The 12,892-nt window shown below is 40.1% G+C and overlaps 1 protein-coding gene across 1 annotated transcript; it reads right to left on the minus strand.

The window, feature by feature from the left end:
• Window positions 1-314: 314 nt before the first annotated feature.
• LOC109197657 (CD209 antigen-like protein E) lies at window positions 315-8,716 on the minus strand. Its single transcript, XM_019353281.2, has 6 exons — window positions 8,587-8,716; window positions 8,392-8,493; window positions 8,072-8,281; window positions 4,692-4,834; window positions 2,300-2,403; window positions 315-1,421 (listed from the first exon to the last, which is right to left on the minus strand). The coding sequence occupies exons 1-6, from the start codon at window positions 8,663-8,665 to the stop codon at window positions 1,271-1,273; spliced, it is 789 nt and encodes a 262-aa protein (XP_019208826.1). The 5' UTR covers window positions 8,666-8,716; the 3' UTR covers window positions 315-1,270.
• Window positions 8,717-12,892: the final 4,176 nt, after the last annotated feature.

The raw sequence follows: 12,892 nt of genomic DNA on the forward strand, positions 1-12,892 counted from the left end.
TTGACTTCCTTTTTGTATCATAATGACCCATATGTTAACTTTTCACCTAAGTGAATTCATCCAAACTGGCCTGTTTGCTGTTAGACACATGGGGAAAACTAGCTATACAGCAGTAACTTTCTTATTACCCAAAGTTAGAGCTATCACATCACACATGATGAGGAGCTGCAGTGTATATGCAAAATACACTCTTTTTACTCTATCACAAAGAACACTTTGATACATCCTATGCCAGACTTTTCTGGTGGCCCACCCTTTCTCTTTTCACAGTGGAAAGAACAAACTTAATTAATTAAACCAAAGTGCACATAAGATATAATTTACAGACTTATGCTTATTTGTTTATTTATCATGAATAATAAGCCCAGCTTTACTGCTTGCGACAACAAAACACAAAACAAAAATGCAATATCCCTGTATTGCAGTAATTCACATGGTACAGTTGTAGCAAAAAGTTTTGAGAATGACACAAATATTGGTTTAAACAAAATTTGCTGCTTTCGTTTTTATGATAGCAATTTGCTTATAATCCAGAATGTTTAGAAGAGTGATCAGATGAATTGAAAAGTCCTTCTTTGCCATGAAAATGAACTTAATCCCCAAAATCCATTTCCACTGCATTTCATTGCTGCCATAAAAGGACCTGTTGAGTAATAATCTTCTTGTTAACTCAGTTGAGAATGTTGACGAGCACAAGGCTGGAGATCATTATGTCATGCTGATTGAGTTATAATATAGCAGACTGGATGTGTTCAAAGGAGGGTGATTCTTGAAGTCATTGTTCTTGAATGAACAATGAAGCAGCAAACTTTTGCTGCTAACATTTGTGTCATTCTCAAAACTTTTGGCCACGACTGTAGTACACTGACTGAGGGCAATGTCCTGACATCAGTATAACTAATAACATATTGTGACAACTTCTGATTATCCATAAACATATGACTGATATGTGGTGATCCAGAGAATCAGCTGTAGTTCTGCTTTGTCCGCTGGTTCTTTTAAAATGTAAAATTAACTGATATATCAGAAAAGGCAGTCAACAGTTGGACCTCAGTTCATGTGCTAAATTAAGTTTTCTTTTTTTACAACAGGAAGTAAATCTATTTATAAAAGTGAACAGTATATAGCTATAGCTACAACTCGCACTGCAATGCTTTAGCTAAATAGATATTCAGAGAGGAATAAAACGAAAATAAAATAATAAAGGATAATAAAACATTAACCATAGCTAAGCTTACAATATGTATTGAATCTTCAAAAAAAGTGGGTATTATGGTATTTTTTCACAGACCCACGGCAGAGAATTCCTGCATGAAAGATCATTCCACAAAGTGTTTTCAAATGTCCTGATATGAGCACAGTCCTCTTCACCCCACTTTGGGTCTCCACCGCCATTATCAGGTTGGTGATCTGCCCAGTACCTGACAGATCAGTGAGCACAATTATTATCTTTGAGAAAAAAATTAGATCTGAAACATTTATAAAAGCAAGAAAAAAGATGAAAACATTTTTATAACATCAATGATTACAGATGATAAAATCAGTGTCCTGGCTTGATTATTCCACTGAATTTATGGAGCTACAAACTCTGTAGCTGTTAAGAACAAATTGCAACAAAATGCCAAACAAAACTTGGTGAAGAAAATAAGTTACTCTGTGTTTTTTGTATGTTTGTTTGTTTGTTTTTCCCTTTCAGGAGATGATGGTAGTGTTGGCTGGTGTCTCCTATATGATAATTCCAGGAGATACTTACCCAGGTTAAAATCTGTGCTAAATCAAAATCCTGTGCTTTCACCCGCTGTGGTAACCCCATGGGAAATAATAATAATAATAATAATAATGCATTGGATTTATATAGCGCTTTTCAAGGCACCCAAAGCACTTTACAATGACATTATTCATTCACGCTCACATTCATACACTGGTGGAGGCAAGCTACGGTTGTAGCCACAGCTGCCCTGGGGCAGACTGACAGAAGCGAGGCTGCCATATCACGCCATCGGCCCCTCTGGCCAACACCAGTAGGCGGTAGGGTAAAGTGTCTTGCCCAAGGACACAACGACCAGGACAGAGAGGCCGGGGATCGAACCGGCGACCTTCCCAAATAAGGAAGCAGCTAAAAGTACATTCTTCATTCTAAAATGCTAAGTTAATATCATGTATGACCACCATAAGGCTATCAAAATAAGTCCATTTTTATGATTTTCAGCGACTGACATCTAAGTATATTAGCGAGTTTATTTCTGAGCAGCATGTATTATAAAAATAATTAATATAATCTGCCAGAATGACAGCTTACATCAGATTAAGAGGAGTTCCATCTACCCATTTCCATCTTCCCTCTTCTTCTTCATCATGTAAACCAATCCAAGTCAGTGTATTGGTGAGCCTAGTAAGGTACTCCTGTTCAGAAAGAACAAAAACATGAATTCCCATTTGGGTTTATACATACATTTTAATGAAATTTGCAGATTGTCTCGGTGGAGTTTAATAAACGCAGCCGTTTGCTCCTTGCTCCCTAAAATATAACAGGACACTGGAGTAAAATCTCTACCTTCTCACACACTGTTTAATCAGTTATCTGTTTGACGTTTATTCAGCTGTGTGAAAACTTTTATCAGCCAAACCGATTTACTCACAAACAAATAAAACACTGAAAAATAACATTTTTAAGTTATCTAAGTGACTTATATATCATGTTTAACCTGAGTAGTGAAAGACTGCAGGGGGTTTGACAACAATGTGCTGGGAGTTCGCTGTTTTGGCCGGCTCTAGTGAGCCGTTCATCTCCTCCTTTGGCTAGCTTATTATTCCTGCAGAGTACCTGATCACAGGCAGGGCATAGGTGTTGACAGCCCGGATCTTGTTCTTACCTTTCAGCTGACTCCTCAGGACTTGCCTGGTACTTGGTGGTTGCAGCTTTCCTAGTGGTCTCCTTATGGTTCCCATTTGCCCTTGAATCGATGTCACATTCACTCTTGGCATACAGCTTGATGTCATCCACGTAGAGGAGGTGGCTGATGATTGGCCCATTCCGTAGTCAGTATCCGTAGCCAATCTTGTAAATGATCTCACTGAGTGGTTTCAGGCCTATGCAGAACAGCAGTGGAGACAGTGCATCTCCTTGGTAGAGCCTGCACCTGATGGTGACTTGTGCTATGGGCTTGAAGTTAGCCTCTAATGTATGGGCTCTAGTGTTATATGCCACATACACATTGAGCTCCTGATGAAGGCTCTTAGGGTCCTGTTGATCTTGTATAGTTCTAGGCATTCCAGAAACCCAGGTGTGGGGCATCAATCCAGGCAGCGCACAGGTTGCTGAGCCTAGTCTTGCAGTCTCAGACAACAGCTCGGTCTACCAGTAGCTTCCTTTCTGTGCGCCGCTCATGTATTGAGCCATAGCTTACCCGCTATGATGCCTGACAGGAGCTTCCATGTGGTACCAAGGCTAGGACCGGTCCCTTCTGAGGGTATTTGGGGATCAGGACTGTCCGGCCTTCGGTCATCCATTCCGAGTGTCTCTCATCGACTCAGTGAATACTCAGCCTCTTCAGCCAGTAGGTGTGGCCATGTCGAGGCCTGGTGCTGTCTAACTCTTCACTATGATGATTACTAGACCATGTTCAGGGTCTGTGATAATCACTGTGATGGTTAAATCACAGTGATGGGTACTGGACTTTGATGGATATCATCCATCTAAGTTCAGGGAGCAGCCCATTTCTCATCAGGGTGTTCTGGTACCTCAACACCTGATGCAGGCCTTGTTAATCCGGTCACTTCCTTGCCTGTGTGACTCCATATTTACTTTTTTTTTCGCTCATATCTGCAGTAAGCTATAACACTATACTATACACACACACACTAGACTTCTTCCACAGTGTCCAGAGTGAGATGGAGTAATAGCTGTTTCAGGGTTTAATAATTGCTGGGACATAAAAATATGTATAGTATGTTTGTTTGCTTTGATGTAAAATTTCAGTTTTTATAGTTTTTCTCCTGCTTTGACTCACCCTCTAGTTCTCATCTAAAGATGTATTTGCCAAAACAGCTCAATAGTAGTTTCATGTCAATTATTACAGGTCCGTCAGTATTCGGGAGCTGAATCTTCAGCCCTGCTAAAAGCCTAAATGGAAGCCTGTCAAGTAAAAGTGAAGAAAGGAGCAAAAACGAGACAAGCAGCATACCGGAGACCGCAAAGCTGAGTGCAGAACTGATCAAATTAGAAGCTAAAATAAAAGACTAAAGGGACAGCCATTTTTATTTTCAGAAATTTTCCATTTTTACAGACAAAAGGTTTCAAACTTGTCCATGCCTTAAACCTTATGTGTGTTTAATCTAGTAGTAGCAAATGCATACCAATGAGGGATTTATAAGGACACTGAATAAAAAATTGCTTCCTTTAAAACAGCATTTACAATTTAGTATTGAATGAAAATAATCTATATACAAAGTGTCTGTGAATGGCAGAGATGCATGTAGCACAGAGCTATTGCTCAGTGTCTGAGTGGCAGAATGCCAGAATCTCAGCTAGAAGCTCACAAAACCATTTCAACAACCACCACACCGCTAAAAGTAGACATCTCACAAATTCCAAAAATGCAGGTTTCATCACACTCAAAAGTAATGAATGAGGGGTACGAATATGAATATTCATGTATAAACACAGTAAAACACATACATATGAACTGTACCTGTTCTTTAGCGAAGTCAATAACCACCAGATCTGCTCCTCTGACTCTGCAGTCATTTCTGGCTGCATCCCAGGAAGCAGAGCTTTCAGAGAGGAGATAGCAGCTACAGCTGAAATTACTCCATCCTGCAGGACATCGTATAACTAGAAGAAATTAAAAACAAGTAATATTTCAGTAAGGTTAATGAAAACTCTTTAATGAACCTTACAACAATGCTCAATTGATCTGTTTAATTAATTAAGGAGCTCCAAAAGCTTGATCACACAGATTTATCTAGAGTTTATTCACCTCCTGGCTTTTATATTTGTTTGCCTGTGTATATTTACTATGGTGACAGTTTTTGTACCTAATCTATTTTAGGGCTGCAGCCAATATTTTAATAATTGGTTATTCCATTGAGTAATCAGATAAAAAGTACTTCTGTCTTATTAATGGACAATAATAAATGTTCAAAAGAGAAAAATGAACTCCTCATCAGTTTATATTTTAGAAATTGCAGTTGCAACTCTTTCATGTATTTACAGGCCATATTAAAAAACAATTCTTAAATGCAAAAATAAATATATGATGTCAAGTGCAGTAGTGCCCAATGAAATAATACAGCCTAAACTAATCATTCCAAGGCTTTAAACATTTTTAGGAGGCAAAAAACAAACAAGCAAAAAGTATTTTATCTCCTGGATGAGGTAGATTTGGTGTGTGTTCGTGTATACGTGTTTTTGTGCCTGTGTCTGTGTATTTAAGTTTTAGTAAATGTGTTTTTGTAAGCCTTTAGAGGAGCATGTGGTGGTCGCAATGAAGAAAAGAGAGCAAATCAATATTCTGATATTTGCCTTGTCCATTTTTTTTACTGTCCTACAAAAGAAAAAAAGTTTATATTTATATTTCAAAAAACAAATACATATTAATGAATATAGTTTTTAAATCTGAAAATAATGTTATAAAAGCATCTTCTATTCATGTCGGAGTTAGCTAAATAGATGGTTTGATGTTAGCTTCCCCCCACCTTAACGAAGAGGGTGAGCTCAGGCGGAGTGAAGAAAGCATGTTTGGTCTTGGTTTGTTGCATCCAAAACAGCAGCACTTGTGGCTAAAACTTCAATTCAATTCAATTCAATTTTATTTATATAGCGCCAAATCACAACAAAAGTCGCCTCAAGGCGCTTTATATTGTACAGTATACCCTATAATAATAGATACAGAGAAAAACCCAACAATCATATGACCCCCTATGAGCAAGCACTTTGGCGACAGTGTGAAGGAAAAACTCCCTTTTAACAGGAAGAAACCTCCGGCAGAACCAGGCTCAGGAAGGGGCGGCCATCTGCTGCGACCGGTTGGGGTGAGAGAAGGAAAACAGGATAAAGACATGCTGTGGAAGAGAGACAGAGATTAATAACAGATATGATTCAATGCAGAGAGGTCTATTAACACATAGTGAGTGAGAAATGTGACTTGAAAGGAAAAACTCAATGCATTGGAATCCACCGGCAGCCTACGTCTATTGCAGCATAACTAAGGGAGGATTCAGGGTCACCTGGTCCAGCCCTAACTATATGCTTTAACAAAAAGGAAAGTTTTAAGCCTAATCTTAAAAGCAGAGATAGTGTCTGTCTCCCAAATCCAAACTGGAAGCTGGTTCCACAGAAGAGGGGCCTACTTTACTGGGAACCTGTCAGGAGTCCTTAATGAAGCCAGCTGTTCCACAAGCTCCACCATGAAGAAAAGTTATTTTCAGCTGTTGTCATCTGACTTATTTGGTTTACACAGCAAAAATCTACAATAAAGCTACATCCAAATAATAAAGGTAATAAAGTTAAAATATGCAGATGAACTGCTAGCTTAGCCTGATAGGATGGTTAGGTAGATTGCTAAAATCATCCCTCTAATCTAAGGGTGAATCTAAGGTGCGGGGGTGGGGGGACATGGGGTGTACTAGAAAATATATATTTCAAGTTTTTCCTAACATTATCTTGTATATTTAGATTAATATCAAATATAAATAAATTAGATATTAATTCAGTTGTATTAATATATAAAAATGCTATTTTTTCTTCTTCTATATTTATTATATTATATATCTATTACATAACTTTATATTTATTATGACTACATTAGATTTCTCATGTTGTGGGTAATCAGTGTATAACAGCAACCAAAACAAAACAAAAAAAAACAAAACCCATAACTCAATACAATAAATACAATTTCACAAAAAACACATTTTGAAAAGTTAAATGTTATACAGTGTCAGTATCAATCATTCCAAATCCAAATTCTAACTTTGGCACAACCATAAGGGAGGGACATCTCTGAAAAGTGAGGTCAATCCAAAAGTGCTTTAAATGGCTCTCTGAGAATTGGAAGGTGAAATATTGAATTTGATGTGTGCAGAAGAAAACTCTTTTCCATATCAGACAAATATCTTGAAAGAAAAAAGATTATTATTATTATTATTATTATGATGATGATGATAATTCAGGAGTGTGACCAGGTATTTATAGGTTTACAGGTGTGGGACTGCACATTGCTCATCCCATCTTTTGCAATGGCGATATGCTCCACACTGCGGTTCTGGTATAAAAAATTCATATCATCAAATTAAATCTTTTAAAGTTTTGTTTTGTTGAATGGCTGTGAAGAAAGGCTGTTATTATCAGTCTCCTGCAGGTTAACATCTAACTATTTTTTCCTGTCTTTCCCACAGCAAAAAATTTAAAGTAACCACAAAACTGCAATCTACCCAATTTTTACGCAATATGCAAAATACAGCGACAATAACTGCTCCTAACTTCTAATAACTGGGTGAAACTGATAAAAGGTTGTGTTTAGAGACTCAGTTATTTGTGAGTCTCTAAACAAACCTGTAGATCAGAAAGTGATGTCTCAGTGAAAAGATGCATCACAACTGAATCAAAAATGACCACTTGATGAAACAAGTAAAATAACAGTTAAAAAAAGATTTAAAGGATATTGAGATAAAAATAAGTATATGTCAGTGTAAGGCCTATCAGCTTCCTTTTCAGCTTCCTTAATGAAAATACATTAAGCGTACTTGTTGTGGATTCAATCATTTTATAAGTTACTAAACACCATTAAATAAGTTTCACATATGTGTTGATGAAATATATCCCTTAAATTATATTAGTACCATTCAGACTTGTAAATGTAAATTTGTGATGAGCATAAGGTACACTGCTGCACTGCAGCTTTATAGTGACAAGCAGTGATACTGACAATGGTTCATATGATATTTTCCTAATGACTGAAATTTGATTTCTTAAAAATATGGTAAGTCAGAAGATGCTAATTCATTCACTTGTTTGGAAACTGAATCACTACATTTCTGAGAAAAACCTTTTAGAGACGCAAGGACTCACTCTGGTTGTAAAAGCACAGCAGTTTTTTAGTCAGGAGATCTCGCTCCTCAGTCATGGAAGAAAGTTGGTTACTGACAGCAGAGAACTTTTTATTCAGAAGGTCTCGCTCCTCAGTCATGGAAGAAAGTTGGTTACTGACAGCAGAGATGTTTTTATTCAGAAGGTCTCTCTTCTCAGCCTCCGCCGACACATGTCCAGCTAAATTATGGTCTGAAATAAAAAAATTGAATAGATTAAATTAAGTTAAAAAAATAGCTGGTAATCATTAATATAGTGCCTGATGATCAGTAGAACAACTATCCATGAAAAGCCCAACTCACTGAAGAAACTAAGTGTGATAAGTCCAATCAGCAGGAAAACCGTAAGCAGGCTCAGGGAGAGAATAACACCCAAATAGAAACTTCTCTTAGAGCTCCTCTGACCTGAAAAGAAGATAAAAAAAAAAGTTACCCAAACAAATGTGCAGTAGTAATAAGAAACGATATAACCTCCTTGTTCTGTCACTTCCTTTTTACCTGTGTAATTTGTTGAAGGTGTTGGGTTGTCAAGTTTAACGCATTCAACATTGTCATATATTGCCTCCATTGCATACATGGATTTGGTTTATTTCAGAGAGATCAGCTCTGCAGCACAGGATGAGTGAAGTGTGAAAGTCTCACTGGTTTCAGTTTATTCTCCTTTTAAATTCAGAGGAAGTCGCATATTTCAGAGGATTGTGCAGCTATGCAACCACTGAAACTTGATATGTTCTTAATTAAGCTGCGTATATATGTGATAGCCATACGCAAGATACAGAAGTCAAACTGCTTTTCATGATTGTGTGAAAAAATTACAATTTTGCTTAAGTGTAAGTAAAACAATGTATGAATATGTGTGTGATTAATTTATTTGTAGAGATTAGTATTAGAAAGCACTGTGAATGCTCAAATTGAGTAGAAAGTTTCAATACAAGCACCAGTTCATTAACCATCAGAAATGGACAAATCGTCTCCATTAAGCAGATTTGTAAAGGTCAGCTGCTATACAGTCCTGAGGAATAACACCAGAACAACAAATAACAACAAGCAGTTCATGACTTTTAGATTATGAAAATCAATAAATTGCTGCAGACCAAAACTATAAAGGCAAAATAAGAAGTCCCTCACTAGAGCACCAGTGACAGTGTCACGAACTAAATTGGCAAACTCAGAAAATTAATTTAAAAAGACTATAGCAAATAAAGTAAGACTAGGTTAATTCAACAAGCTCCAAAGACAGACTCGCGTGGACTCACACACGCATACACACAGCATAACCCTCAGTGAAAAAGGTAAAAATCAGCTTTTACTCTTATAATATGGTTAAAAAAAAGAAAGTTACGTTAAGATTACTTCTAAAGTTGACATCCATCCATTCATCCATCGTCTTCCGCTTTATCAGGGGCTGGGTCGCGGGGGTAGCAGCCTAAGCAGAGAAGCCCAGACCTCCCTCTCCCCAGTCACCTACTGTAGCTTATCTGGGGGAACACCAAGGCATTCCCAGGCCAGCTGAAAGATATAATCTCTCCAGCATGTCCTGGGTCTGCCCCATGTCCTGGTGGGACATGCCTGGAACACCTCACCCAGGAGGCGCCCAGGAGGCATCCTTGTCAGATGCCCGAACCACCACAGCTGGCTCCTTTCGATGTGGAGGAGCAGCGGCTCTACTCCGAGCCCCTCCCGGATGGCTGAACTTCTCACCCTATCTCTAAGGGAGAGGCCAGCCACCCTTCGGAGGAAGCTTATTTCCGCCGCTTGTATCCGCAATCTCGTTCTTTCGGTCACTACCCACAGCTCATGGCCATAGGTGAGGGTAGGGACATAGATCCACTGGTAAATTGAGAGCTTCACTTTTACGTTCAGCTCTCTCTTCACCATGACGGACCGGTGCAGCGTCCACATCATTGCGACTGCAGCACCAATCCGTCTGTTGATCTCCGGCTCCCTTCTCCCATCACTTGCGAACAAGACCCCGAGATACTTGAACTCCTCCACTTGGGGCAGGAACTCATCCCCGACCCGGAGTGGGCACTCCACCCTTTTCCGGCTGAGAACCATGGCAGTAACGATTAACACTGGAACGCATTAATCGTTACTGGGATTTAGATAGGGTTGTTATTTGTTACTTCGTGTGGTAGCTATCACGGAGCTCCATAGATTCAGTAACATTAACAAGTGGTGGAGGCCAGCAGGTGGATGAGGTAAAGGGGACGCAGGAGGAAGAGAGAGCCGAGGCAGCACCCGGTCCGAGTGTGAACTGAACTTCAGGTAAGAAGTTATGACCTGCAGTCTATCTGGGTCAGATATAAACCAAGTTTAGGTGGAGTTTATTTTCGTTATGCTGACTTTTTCGTACTGGGTGCTAGCTAGCATGACGGAGTTTCTATACAGCTGGGTGGGTGCTATGAAGTTACTGATGTTGAACTTTATTTTGTTCATAAGGTTAATTATTAGAGTTGCCAACCATCCCATAAAAAACAGAATCGTCTCGTATTCAGAGAAAATATCACGCGTTTCGTATTGAGCTGAAAAGGAACACAGTTTGTCCCGTACTTCAGCTACAATGAAAAAGACACAAAGCTGGAGTTATTCTGTGTCTTTGCTGCACAGCTGCCTCTTCTTCTCTCATTCTCTCCCCCTCCCTCTCCTGTTTCTACTTCACTCATGAAACTGATCAATGATCAGCTGATCGGCTTTTCTGTCGCAAGTCCCGTCTCTCTTGTTTGTTTATCGCCCACTTTGCACCAGAAAGAAGAAACCAGTGTAGGTCGCGTTAAACAACAGCAGTACGTTTAAGCTTGGTCAGCTGTTGTTAGAATTTATTTGATATTACTTTCTAGTATCAGATGATGTTTGCTGGAGCCACAGCCGTAAAAGCTGCTGGTCATGATATCGGTTTGGATATGTGGTGAGAGGGAAACATGAAGATGAAACCAGGAGATGTCCTTACTGAATCATCAGAGCTGAACAGGTGATGGAGAAACAGGTTTACCTTTTAGGTGACATGAATGAGTTGAAGGGAAGTTATGAACTGTTTCTGAGAGACAAATAACACCAGGATCCTTTTTTAATGTAGCTGGGCGGGTCTAGCAAAGTTTTGCCAGGGTGGCCAGTGACCCTTTCTTATTCTCATTTAAAATGTCTAGCTTTTAAAAAATAATTATCTGAATCTTACAACAAACGATTGATAGATTGATGCATATATACCATCAAAACAGTGTACATCACTGTCACAACAGCGTTTGTTTTCATTCAAAGGCTTTATGATTTTTTCTATAATGGTGGGCCGGTCTCTAGTCACCAGTGTGTGAATGTGTGTGTGAATGGGTGGATGTCTGGATATGTAAAGCGCTTTGGGGTCCTTAGGGACTAGTAAAGCGCTATATAAATACAGGCCATTTACCATTTACCATCTAGTCAAAATGCCCTGGCCGAGTTTTTGTCCCAGTCCAGCCCTGGATGCAGCTCATCTGCAGTCTGGTGTTGCCTACATCTTCCTATTCGGAGGGCAGAATTTCCGAGTTCTGAGTACAATCGAAAGCACCACGACTGCAGTTTTTGTGTTGGATGTAAAAAAGCACACATGACGCTGTGACGTAGGCTAGAATCATGGCGTCGGTCAACGACGGTCCAGGCATGGGATTTCTCTCGTGAAAATATGCACATTATTTTTTCCTTTCTATTGGTAGGTGGCACAGTGCACTTGAGGCAAGTAAGCAAGCTAGAAGACTGGCAATCTTGCTGGGTATCCAGTTACGGAAGCAACACATTAACAAGAGAATTCTGAGTAAAACCAATTGCCGGCAATGCGAAGCAAGCTCTTTCAATTGTTGTATAGGGATCGAATGGCCCATAGCAATGGGCCAGACACCCCATACTCCCGCAACACCTCCCACTGGACACCCCGAGGGACACGGTCGAATGCCTTCTCCAAGTCCACAAAACACATGTAGACTGGTTGGGCAAACTCCCATGCGCCCTCAAGTATCCTTGAGAGGATAAAGAGCTGGTCCAGTGTTCCGCGACAAGGACGAAAACCGCATTGTTCCTCCTGTATCTGAGGTTCGACTAGCGGACAAAGCACAAACCTGATGCATCAGAATCACTGAGATTTCAGCTTTTCCCCCAACAGCGTGTCCGCATACGTGCTGTCGGGGCTGAAAGCTGACATCTCCCGAGATCATCATCCCGAGATACTTAAACTCTTCCACTTGGGGCAAGAACTCGTCCCTGACCTGGAGTGGGTACTCCACCCTTTTCTGGCTGAGGACCATGGCCTCAGATTTGGAGGTGCTGATTCTCATTCCCGCTGCTTCACACTCGGCTGCGAACCATTCCAGTGCGAGCATCACCCGATGAAGCCAGCAGAACCACATCATCCGCGAAAAGCAGAGATGAGATTCTGAGACCACCCAAGTGAAAGCCTTCCGCCACTTGATTACACTGTCCTGGTGGGGCAGTGCTGGTGGAGCCCATCACCCACCAAGAACGAGTCCGACTTACTGCCGGCTATGCGGACCAAGCTCTTGCAATGGTTGTATAAGGATTGAATGGCCTGTAGCAATGGGCCAGACATCCCATACTCCCGTAAAATCCCCCACACGACACCTCGAGGGACACGGTCGAATGCCTTCTCAAAGTCCACAAAACACATGTAGACTGGTTGGGCAAACTCCCATGCACCCTCAAATATCCTTGAGAAGATAAAGACCTGATTCAGTGTTCCACAACCGGGACATAAACTGCATTGTTCCTCCTGTATCTGAGGATCGACTAACGGACGGACTCTCTTTTCCAGCACCTT

This window comes from Oreochromis niloticus, linkage group LG16 (genome assembly GCF_001858045.2).
Source record: "Oreochromis niloticus isolate F11D_XX linkage group LG16, O_niloticus_UMD_NMBU, whole genome shotgun sequence".
NCBI classification, from domain to species: Eukaryota; Metazoa; Chordata; class Actinopteri; order Cichliformes; family Cichlidae; genus Oreochromis; species Oreochromis niloticus.

Bases quoted from the DNA above. Each gene is read 5' to 3' on its own strand.
- LOC109197657 (XM_019353281.2), bottom strand. From the start codon at position 8,665: ATGTATGCAATGGAGGCAATATATGACAATGTTGAATGCGTTAAACTT. The intron at 2,404-4,691 runs GTACAGTTCATA...CTTTCTGAACAG, and splicing joins TTGACTTCGCTAAAGAACAG to GAGTACCTTACTAGGCTCAC. The intron at 1,422-2,299 runs GTAAGCTGTCAT...CTGATCTGTCAG, and splicing joins GGAACTCCTCTTAATCTGAT to GTACTGGGCAGATCACCAAC.